Source organism: Neodiprion fabricii, chromosome 7, assembly GCF_021155785.1.
Source record: "Neodiprion fabricii isolate iyNeoFabr1 chromosome 7, iyNeoFabr1.1, whole genome shotgun sequence".
Classification (NCBI taxonomy): domain Eukaryota; kingdom Metazoa; phylum Arthropoda; class Insecta; order Hymenoptera; family Diprionidae; genus Neodiprion; species Neodiprion fabricii.
The window spans coordinates 7,872,938-7,885,588 of NC_060245.1; the positions used below are offsets into that span (position 1 = coordinate 7,872,938).

At 36.2% G+C, this 12,651-nt stretch overlaps 1 protein-coding gene across 1 annotated transcript in view; it reads left to right on the forward strand.

Moving 5' to 3' along the window:
• LOC124186411 overlaps nucleotides 1-12,651 on the forward strand; it is a 59,278-nt gene that overhangs the window by 3,612 nt on the left and 43,015 nt on the right. The window contains exon 2 of the mRNA XM_046578114.1: nucleotides 372-422. Within this exon, the coding sequence (XP_046434070.1) occupies nucleotides 372-422 (51 nt within the window). The remainder of the gene's footprint in view (nucleotides 1-371; nucleotides 423-12,651) is intronic.

Genomic DNA, 12,651 nt, shown 5'->3' on the forward strand with positions numbered 1-12,651 from the left:
TCATTATAACAATAACGTTACTAACTTCAGCCTAATTGAAAACCTGGAATAGTTTGGAAATCTTAGGTTTCAAAATTAGTGGCAACCCTGACTGTATAAGCAAATGCGTCAATAGCGAAAGAATGTTTTCAATGTTTTCAGCACTCTAACCTAAAAATGTCGACTTCGTCGTGATTTCTTGGCTCTCGTGTTAAAAAATACGGGTCGAAACTCGTATCGATAAGATTTTCTGCAATAGCATAATCCATACTCGTTACCAATTGTACTATTTCACGCCACATTGGCGAAAAACCGACCGTCTTTCCTTGTACGACTAGCTATTATTACCGTCATGTAATTGCTAACTTTGAATTGGCATTCTTTTTCCACAGAGTATAACCGTTGACACCGAGGCACCGGCAGAATTGGACAAACTTCGAAAGGTGAGTTAAAACAGTTTAAAGCTTCTATTGCGTATTTGCGATATGAGAATTTTGGCACTTACCATAAATTATTCAATTTCTTTTATGTAACGTATTTGCAATTTCGGTGAATGATTTCCTACTTTCGGTTCCTCTCTACGGGAGTGATACTTATTAGTCCAGTCAAGATAGGCAAAAAATCGAGCTCACTTTGCATTAATTCCGTTTTCGTTTTTTCTTGGTTCAATCGTCGGGGGGGTCACTGAGAGTCCTCCTCAAACCAAAAGTCGACAAAATCAGCCCCTTGCTATCGCCGCCATCTTGAATTTTATGAAAAATGGTTTTTCTTGAATAACTCGGCCATTTTCAATTTCAACGAAAAATGATTCATTCAATGATTCATTCAATGATTCATTCAATGATTTCATAAAATTCAAGATGGCGGCGATAACAAGGGGCCGATTTGGTCGACTTTTGGTTTGAGGACTCCCAGTGACCCCCCCCAACGATTGAACTGAGAAAAAACGAAAACGGAATTAATGCAAAGTGAAAACCTATCTTATCTGGACTATTATCGGTGTTTCAGCACGCGTGTATAATCGAAGAAAATTGCAATCGGCAAGTGTTAATGCGGAATCGGGTTGCACGATAATTAATATCGTTTTCTCTACACCTATTCGAGAACTTGCCTACAACCTGATATTGAATAACGTTAAGGAATTAGAGCCGGCTTATCTTTTATCACGGTTCGCGTAACGCACATTACATACAAATATACGGCGCAACCTGTAGCAGGTTACTCCGATCTTTTTATCTTTCACTTTTTCAATCCATGCAATATCGATGCTTGTATCCGACACCGAATTGCGTGGGACTCGCGAGGACAAAAAGTTTTGCTGAAAATACAGGCCCGATGAATGTAGATTCATTTTCATGTTGGAATAGGAAAATGGGTGAAAGTACGTATTAGAAATGTATATTAATACCAGGTAATAAAATATTGAGGACTCAATGCTCCGTTTCAAAGTCTCTGTGTACGAGATATATATTGTAAATTCGTCCTTACATATCGTAAATTCTTGAATAATGATAAGAATCTATAATCCCCGTCCCAACGGTAATTTGTGTGAAACGTATATCTGTGTTTAACACCCTACCATCACCTTGTGCGTCACGGGGTGTCTTATTGTTAGCGTTGAAAGCAGGTATCGGTTGCGGTAAATCAACACCATTTACACGCGTTAATGTCCTTACAGTCCGAGGTTGTTAAACATCAAGACCTGGAAGTACCGCCGTTATGGCGGTTTTCATGGAATGGTTATCTCTACCAATTAACTCGAGTCTCATGGATAACAGTCAAAGTTGTAGGTAAAGGCTGTACTTTGATATGTATAATTTCTATAGGGATAAGCAGCCGTGCTTGGGGTCAGCTTAGCGAATACCATAAAACCCATCGTACGACTTTTATTGAGTAATTGTGAGTTGCTTTTTCCTTGGTATTCGTGAAAAGTAATGGCAACGGAAAGCTTCAAGAGTGGGTGAATCTTGGTAAACTATACCTCTACTACAAATTACGAAATGGCGACCGTTGGAAGATAAAATCGGAGTTTTCTTCCAAAGTTCACGATTTTTTTGTTTTTGTAATCGAATCAGCGAAAAAATATAGTACTCAACAAGAGTGGGGGAATATTATCGCAATTATAGCAACTTTAATACAATTTTCTCGTAACCGTGAAAAATTAAATTTTTCTTTGTGTATGGGTTGTTTTTGACCAGGTCAAAAATGACGCGAAGAAAGATGAATCTGAAATTTCTAATTGTTTTGTCAAAGAGGAATTGTGATGTATGCCAATTACGATTCTTGGGACACAATCGATGTATGTATGCACGTAAATGGCTGAAGACTAATTGTAAAATTTCGATTTCCAAATTCCGATCGATTCATTCAACCAATCCCTGCAGTTTATTTCAAAAGGAGTTTTTACTTTCTCACAAATCCCGGTTCAACGACACAAAGAACGTACGCGTAAATGTTCATAATTTCAACAGACATAAGAAGATACGTTGATTGTAAGTTCATGAAACAGCTAAGGCGATGCGATGGGATAAAAATTCAAATGAAAACGGATAGAATGAGTGGTCAGCTGACTTCCGGCCGAATAAATTCCCGCAGCTTCTATTCATGCAAACTGTACCTTCGAAAGGAACGAGACCTAGGCGGCAAGGACAGGGAGACCAAGTTCTTTGTTAGTCAAACTGCGAGGCAAACATAACACGCGAACTTAAGTATAACTTTCCGGTTATTACGCGTCTGATCTTAAATTACCGAAATTATCAAAATTCTCCGCAAAATAGTCGGATAAAAAAAAAAAATAAAAGTCGACGACAATCCTACCGGTTGAGAAATAAAAATGAAGAATTTGAATCTGTTGCTATGTTATAAATACACAAAAATAAAAAAAAATCCCGCCTATTCAGATGTTTTGTCTATTGATGTAATTCGGAATCTCAAAAAAGATAAGTGATTCTCATATAATATGAAATTATAATGCAGAGTAAAAATGATTTCATAATATCAAACGAAAAATAATGATTATTTTGCAAGTCGGTACGAGAATGAATAATTCAAATTCAAATTTCACCGTTCACTGAGCTGAATGAAATATAAGCAAATTTAATCAGGGGTTGATTTTACCCATTAGCTTACGGTCGGGAGACTTGCAGTAGGGATAAGGTATCGTAAAAAATTCTCGACGATTTGAACCCTTCGAAAGATGGAAGAAAGGGAGGGAGCGAAAAAAAGGAAGATCATTGTTAAAAAGGTGCAGGGGACTCGAACAACATCGCGCTGTGTAGTATGTGTGGATACATGTAACGTGTCCGATGATAATTACTACAGGGGCTGAAGCGAACTTCCGGTTCGTGCGCGTTGCGTCCATCCGGGTTTGTCTGAAAATGTGGGAACCGACTGGAACCGTATTTAATTTTTTTTTTTTTTTTACCAATGTCTTTCCTCGTCTTTTTTTTCAACGTGATTTTAACCGTACACCGGCGATGGAAAGAGGTGAACAGAATCACCGGTTAGGGCCTGAGTTTGGATCACAGAGAACGTTGACCGCCGTGAACTGAGAAAAATTTCGTCTGCTGTCGTAAATAATAAAAGAAACTAGCGAAATGGGTATCGTTAAATATTCTTGGAATAATATCAAATCTGTGTTTTTCAGTCGGCTACATTTTTTCACTTGGATAAGGCCTTAACTCTTTGAGACACAGCGGGACCCCAAAAACCTCCGAGTAACAAGTTTCGGCTAGAATCATGGAATTTTGATAGTTTTTTTACGATATTACATCCGCCATATTGGATACGCCATCTTGGATTTAAAAACGATCAAATTCTGAACTTAGGTTCGTGATCAGCGATTCCAAAAATCCCCGAGTAATGAAATTCAGGTGAACATATTGAGTTGAAAAATGTATCCTGAATAGTTTTTGGTTATATAGTGAACTATGAAAACAGTTGACGGCTGTATAATAGTGAACATAACTAACAATTTCTCTTATTCTCAATCCGTTGCCACATGGATGGAAATAAAATTTGACTGATAACTGATAAAAACTTCAATCTCATTTGTTCGATAAAACTAATCTGCAGTATTTGGTTCGAATCAAGGTTACTTCAATTAAAACGCTTCCTTTGAATCGATACATTTGCAGTTTTATTTTAGTATTCATTAGGGTGGTTTTTTTTCGACCATTTTTTTTTTTATTTCCAACAAAATTTCACGATGGGACAGAAAAAAAAATAGTCGAAAAAAAGCACCCTAGTATACATATATCATATTTTTGTTCGACCAACTGGCGGTAAAATGACTACATTCGAGTACTTGATTTAGTTATTTCTAGTCAATTCTATTGAATTTTTTGTTGGAGAGAAACGATTTTCGCTTCTAACGAATTGGAATTATTCTAATAGCATATTACAAAACTTCCCCATTCGGATTATCGAACAAAATATTTGAAAAGATCAAACCAGAGATGCATTAATTCAAATAATTTCATCAGTTTCAAGTATAACTGTAATTCGAATCAAATAATCTAAATTTGGCTCCAGATAAGACGCAGTTAATTAGTTCGTTGAATAATGAAAATTATGTACTAATCACTTAATCTTACGCATTATTTCTTTCTATGATTGTGCGTTACATGCGATGTAACCTCAAGTTTCATTTACAAAAATTCACATTTTTACGAATCTTCAAATTGCCAGATGTTTCCTATTATTACCGTAATTGCTCAAAATCTTCATCACGTTTGCAAATATTGTCCGAAGTCATTATCAGATCGCAGTTACGACACAATTCTTGGATTCCAGCGACATAAGCAAGATGAAAAAACAAGAATGACTATTTTTTTTTTCACATCCATTATTACGTATAGATGCAAAGTAAATTAGAAATTTCCATAATAACAGTATCGAATTTTAACTCTTCCGTAAAAACCTCGATAAAAGGTAAAATAATAAATAAACATTCGTTAAAAGGGCTGCGACCTTTATCTCGAAATCGGTGTACCGCAAAAAGAAAAATAGTTGAAAATAAATTTACAACGCAGTGTGTTGGCGCCGGTTTGTCATGATAAATTTTTGTGAAAACAAAGAAAGCGTGGTTGTCTGGTTGTGTATTATTCGTACGTAGATATCAGGGAGTCTTGCAGCGTTCTGTGTGTCTATGGTAAAAAGTACCTACAGGTGAGTCAGAGCCAGGAAAGGAAGGGATCGGTGCGTGTCGACTTGCCACGCACTGTTAGATGCAGGCGTTCAGCTCGCCGTACCAACAATGAAAACGGGCCCTTGTTGATTACGATTACTGATTACTAATGAGAATACGAAATTCACGTACTTCTTCCTTTATCCCGGTATTTTTCATATCTTATGCCTCTGCGTTTTTACCCCGCCCCCTTTTTACCTTCTACTCTTAGCGTTATACGAACTTTTGAAAACTAAATCACGAAATAATTACAACAACCTTTAGTACTTGCCGGAAATAATTTTTTCTACGGTTTAACATTTGGTTTTTGAATAATAATTGAATAAAATTTTTTTCAGATTTCACTAGCTGCAGAATTTTTTTTGTCAATTATTTCTTGAGATTAACTAGAATTGCTGAGAATTCTTTGTTTGCAAATATTTGCATGTGGCTTTTTCGTAAGGTTCTAGACTGCGTAAAATGATTCGCTGCGTGAGGTTTTTCAAAACATTGATCGGACGAAAATTTCAAATTTCGTTAGAACCATCGAAGTATCGAAAGATCGTTGGCGATTACAAACGAGTTACATTTTTTTCATACATCGAAGTAACGCGAAGCGTAGTTTTCGATTGGTGTAACAGGGAGTTGCCGCCAGACGTCGCTGAGCGCGTTTCGCTCCCGCGGCCAAAGGAAATAGTAACATAACGCTGAAGTATTACGTGAATGTTTACGTTTTGAATGAAATTCAAGAGAAATTGAAATCAGATTAAGACTAGCATGATTCATCTTTCGACTCGTATACTAGCAAAAAATTCATATTAAGAAGACACGTGAAATCTCTGGCGAAACCTTGAAACTTAAAATTCGAGCCAATGCTATCTGCCGGTTGCCGTCAGAGTTGCTTGCCCGTGAAGAGATATTATATCTTATGCCTGTATACGAATTACCAACACAACACAATACAACACAACGTTCCCCTTTCATTTTCAGTTACGCACCTGCTTTATTATCGCTCTTATACGCGCAAACACACGAACGCACCGCATCGCACGCCTTGCCCATTTCCGCTTTTTATCTGTTGGTCTAGACGGTTTACAACGTTGGTAGCACATACATTTTTGTGAATGTATGCGTGTATGTGCAAGGCATTGAATGGTAACGTGGATAACGGTTAGCCCTTATTACCCTGCAGGTTACGGTGTGGTTCACGATTTTTGGTTAATTTTCTGAGTAGCAAATTAAGGGCCGCTTGTTCTTTTTTTAATTTTCACTAGTTATTTTCATCTGAAACTGTTATTTATTTATAAGATTTTTTTTTTTTTTTTACCCCGAGAAAATACTTGACTCACAAATAATTTCAAAAATATTTTAAACATTTTTTTGTGTGAAAATGATTTCACAGGTTCGACTTGATCATATTCCATTTATTGAATCACATTTTAACAACCATTCGCATTGTAACTGTAGTTGATATGAATTCCACGAGCTTTCGTATTATATCGGAACATTAGTGTTAATAAGTATTATTTTCGAAATGAGACGATGAGAATAATTATAATTTTTTTTGAAAAGAACGGTGTTTATTTTTCTTTAAAAATTACGTTGGTTTCTTATTTAAAGTAATTTTGTAATCTGTAAAGTACTTCGCGTATTAGCAAAACATATTACGTGTTATTGAGGAAGTTGCGACATTCATTGTTCATATATATAGTTTTACTTGATAAAACTTCTTGAAATCGGTGTAAAAAAGGTTAAAAAAAAAAGAACATAGATCCACTTTTAAACGTGTTTAAACAATTGTAGTAGAAAATTTTTGAGACCTCATTTAAATTGTTTGATAGGGACTTTTCTTTAGGCGTTAAAAAAATCCTGACTCACTGCAATGATTCCTGAAATTTAGAAATATTATATTTGACTGAATTCGAACAACAAAACCTGAAATATGAATAATTTGAGAAAAGGTATTATAATTAGAACGTTCAAAATGAATAAACTCTGGAATTCTTATCGATACAATCAAATTGTCAAATTATTTATATCTTAATAGCTTGTGTTGTTCGAATTTACTCAAATTCATTTCTATATTACGTATGTTTTAGGAACGTCGTTTCAATCGTGTTCAACATTAATGTCGCGAATAACATCGCTAGTGATTTTTTAACGTTTTTTTTTTTCCATCTTTTCTCATCTTTTGATTCAGACGGACCGGCCATTCGTCCTTAATACCCTCGTTCCTCTATCCTCCTTGGGGACCCGTTTCCCTGTTTTTTGCACAAATTGCTACCACCGTTCCCTCCCCATAAGGTCATGTCCACATAACGGATGACCGGACAGAGTTCCGCCCATTAAGCTGGGAGATGATTGCATGAAACAGTTGTACGATATGATTTTACTTCGTTATCCGATTAAAAAAGTACAACGCAATTCGTACTTTGTGTGCGTCAAATTATCAATCACAAATGTGATGTGCATTTTACCCTTACCTCAATCGTAAGTTACATCTTCCTCAATGTCTAACTCTTCAGTGACTAACTACAATTTCGCTCATTTCTGCTGATCAGCGATTTGAAATATGAAACAACGCTTTGCGATTTCTCCGGATTCAGAATACCACAATACTTGACACTCAGGGATCCATTTGTGCTCCATGTCTTTTATTTATGGACGTTCCCTTTCGCTCTTTATATTACAATTCGAAAGGCTCCAATTCCAGCTGCACTGCGGGGTGCAGGTCTGACGCAGTTTCGAATCCCTGATTTTCCTCAACTAGAAACCAAACCGCATATCTTTATGGGGCGAAACGATTGTACAACCATAGCCTTCGCTAAGGAATCAGAATTTGATTACATATGCTCTAAAGCTTCGCTCATACTCATGGTGGTAGATAACAATGCGATTCCCAAAATGGATTAAAAGTTAATCTTGCGCCTCGCGACGGGAATTATCCGGGTGCGTTGGATGTCGGTGGGATACACGAGATTAAATTTCGTGAATTGCTACCCGAGTCTGCAAACTGCATTGTGAATCTATCAATCTACCTAATATATAATACTTCGTAATCTCCGGCTCTCGACGATCCAAGTTCAGCAAACTCCGTTATTCTTATGGTTTGTGCACATGGCTCTTTACAGTAATCGTTTCTTTTTTGTCGAATTGTTTCTCCGATTACATACCAACACATATTTTCAACTATTCACACTTTATTAATTTTTAAATTTAATTCGGCAACTCTTCAGTTTATTAATTGAAAATAATCAAACTGATTCTATCTGTCATTGTTATTCATTTTTTCCTTTTTTTTTTATTTTTATTTTTTAATCAACTCGAATTCTTTCTGTGAGAATGTCGAGGAAAAATGTATGAAATTGCCTTCGTTAAAAATTTTTATAGCGAATTGGAAAATTTTTCAAATTGAAAAAATGATCAATTATTTGTACGTATAGGCGAGTGCTAAAGTTTTTTTTTTTGAATTGATACGAGAGACCGCAGCTTGAAAATGATCGTGAAACGAATAATTTTCCGTATACAGTCAGACGATAGTCAGTATAATTAGAAGTTGATCTGTGTATATGATTTTGCATAGGCAGTTGAGAAACGAACATCGCATGTTCGATTTCGTTGATGCAACTGTATTATGCAATTCGTTGCAGCTACGTCTTATCGATCTCTGTGAACTGCAGCGTTATAAATTGGAACCACGAACAACGTTTGTTATATATACATCACTGCGGTGACCTGTATTGAACTGCGCCGGACGTGTGTGCTTGTAGATATACAGAAGTTTTAAGGAGGAATTGGAGCAAGGAATTGATCGTCTCTCTGCAGGCGGCCTTCGCAAGTACAGTTGGCCGAAGTGATTCCCTGACGGATAATTTTTTCGACATGCCGGTTACGTTGGCAGTGCCGAATTTAGTCAGCCCGCAGCGCCACCGCCGGCCGGCCGCGAAACTAACTTGAAATATCAAAACACAGAACATAGAAATATCTGAACATAACATAAATGTCGATTGTTTGTAGTTTCGGGTTAAATTCGACAGTCATGGGTTTATGTAAAACTTAATAATTTGTATCAATCAAATCATAAAAATTGGATATATTTAAGTGTAGTTACTGTTTTGATCAAATACTCAACTTGTTTGACCTCATTCGCAGATTTTCAATTTTTTTTTTTTTTTCTAATTTCGATACTCTTCTGTTAAAAATATTGAACAAAACTTACGCAGGTTCATTTGTATCAAGTTTAACAAACGCTTTATTTATTTAAATACTTTTAATATGTAGTGCAAAATATGTTGAAATATTGATAGGTATTTTTCTCTCTTGTCTTATCGCATTCTGAAATTAGATATTGAAATTTGACCTAATATGGGAAATATATAAAACTGGTTGTTACAATTTTTGACTCAAATGTGTCTCATCGGTATTTTTTTACTCTTCACCTGTAATTTTGTCGCTTGTTTTTTTTTTTGACAGTAAGTCTGTAATCTCGGTTAACGGTGCAGTAAAAAATAAAAAAAAATAAATAAAAACACGAAATTCACTGAATTGAGCGCAAACAACCTCTCGGCCAACTCGGCCATGAAAGTGGGGTTGTTAATACGCGTCTCAGGTTTTTCGCAAGGCTGGTGATTCCAATCTAAACCTGGGGCGTCTTCTTAGGGGACATTGACAAACCGCGGACGGCTCCCCGATTCATTCCGTTCAAATAAATCGGGTTCATTCGCTGCAGGCGCCCGTTTCCCCCGTTTTAGCCCTTCAAAACTTCACAGTTTTCTTCCAGGGTTGCAATCGTCTGAGACGTCTTCGTTCCCTGGGTGAGAAACACGGGCGCCTGTATTGAAAAAGTAAAACTGTGAAGGATCGCGTTGGATGTGTGAATTCGCAGCTTGGCTCCATGCATGTTCCATCAATGCGCGACTGCGGTGCAACTTGATTTACAATTTTGTTGGCAGCCAAGCGACAGCCTTGCGCTACAAATTCGTCGTAAAATTAACCGTCATTAATAAAACCGTGATCAATGATCTCTGTGTCTCAACTTATGCAACACGCACTCCGTTCATGGATTCAGCGATCAAACTTATGCAAGTTCAAGGTCAAGGCTAAGATCACGATCTTATTCGCAAATTCTACGTTCTCGGACACACAAAATTAACGGAAAAAGTCAGGTCAACCAAAAAAGAAAGTAAAAAAAAATAACAAACTTTCATTTTTTTAAGCTGCGTAATTACTTTAACGTTGCCGACTCCGATAAGTTTCTTTATTAGCTGTTTGCGGGGCGGCCATGGGAGGCTAATTTTGATACTTTTTGGGCATTGCTCGCGTGCGAGTATCCTCGCAATCCCGCATGGCAAACGTCTGAACTATTTCCGTGGCTTCCCTCGTTTAATGCGAGGGTCACCGAGGAGGCGTCAAGGTTATTCCTCAGGGCCAAGCGAGGAAAGCACTCCTTAGAGCAAAGCTGGAACCTGTCGGTCGGAATCAACGACTGCAGCATTTGCAATAAACGCAATTATATTAACGATGATAGCGCGGATGATATAATGACGGTATCATATTATTTGTCGATGAAAAAATTAGGCTCGCAGTTTCACGCAGCGTAGCCACGTTCAAGGCAGCGCAACGGTTTATTTCTGATGTAGGTATGTACGTATCTGATCTGATCTATGAATGTGCGAATTTATATTTACGGTGAAATTTTCGAGGATCAGCCTCGCGATGAGGAGTTGGTGCGATTTTTAGCGTCGCGTTACGTCATTCACCGTTCACCGCATCCTTTTATTTGCTTCTTTTTAGCAGGGAATATATTATGAGCAGAATATTTGCGTATCACGTTAAATAAGATCCTAGTAAAACGAAATATAAAACAATTAGCAAAGCGAGAATCTGATGCCACGACCAAAGTCGAACGACTGTGATTTAATCAATATACGAAATGGTTTCTTGACATACTTAAAAACAAATTTGGAAATTACAAGTTTTAACTGAAATGACGCATTCATACTGTGTGGAGTTTTTGATATCGAAAAAGTAAAGTTTGTCTGATTTTTGTAAACGCAAAGTTTTTTAGTTTTTTTTTGTTTTTTAGTAAAAGAATTGGGAATAAAAATCGTTCGAGTGATGAATTGTTTTCCCATAGTTTTCGGTTCATTCTAATATATAATTCTGGATGAACTCCTGTCCAATCTTATTGACATTGTGAAAAAGTAATTTTCGTTTGAATAATGAAATGAACTCTGATCTGCAAAAATCTGAAAAAAGACTCGATTTTAGTATTGAAAAAAGGAATAATTATTCAGTCGCTATCAAGTTATATTCAAACTTCCGTCATTTGATTTGGCGAGACTTAAATTTTTGTAAAAACTGTATATTGTGCGAATATCTGGGACTTGTTGGTTTCAAAAATTTCATCGTCGATGTTCGTTTGGCGATTGACGTTTGCTTGAAGAATTTGTGAAATCGTGCGCACGATTGATTGATTCGCGTTTTGATTTTAAACTACGGTAAATTTGTCACACCAATTAATTCTCAACCTTCGCCTAAAACTCGAAATTAAAATATAAATACACCTATTAAACTTGCCAAAAATGAACGGTTACTTTTTGTACACGTCGATGGCCACTTTGGAATATAAAATTATAATTGACACCTCGAGCATTATCATAGCGGGATGCTGTACGCTACTGTGCCAAACACGCAGAATATTGTCATAGTTTTTTCGCACAGATACAACATATAATGTTGTACTGTTAAACAGAGAACGAAACATTTATTACTGTACAAGTAGAACCACGTTGGCATCGACGCGATGCTTGTCATTTTGCAAACTTGAGGCCTGATGTATTACATCAGAGCCTTGATCCAACGGTACTTGAATATTACAACAGTACTTTGAACCGCTCGGTGAAATATAACCATATACGTATTATACATGCAAAGAAGATGCGGGTTGCTGATTTAAAAAAAACAAAAATTAACATAGCGTCTCATCGCATCAATCACTTCATGCCTCTTGTGTTCTTATTTTTTTTCCATAATTCTCTCGTTCAAAGTATTTGGATTATATGCGGAAATTAATGAGCGAAAAATATTGCTACAAATTTTCTCAATTTTGAGTATAGTCACTGATGTTTTTCAATGAAAGTCTTATTTAAGGTAGTAGTCCGGTGTGACGACCGAAATTTAGACGGTTTTTCATGATTTTTTTTTAAAAAGTAAATAAAATGCTATCGTTTTAAAGTTTTTACATGTTTTTATTGGTGTTTTGAAGTATATAAAAAAAATTTTTTAAAGTTAATTTTACATTAATTTGTTTAAAATTTTTGACGTCAATATGGAGTCCTCAAAGAAAAGATGAGTTGGTTCGGGGAAACACACAGCCTTCCAAAGTCATCTGAAATAAAAAATTCAAAGAGATTATTATTCTGTAGACTTCATTTTAGGTCCCGAACCTTAAATATACATAAAAATAAAAAAACAAAAATAAAATGGCGGACTTGTGAAAAAAG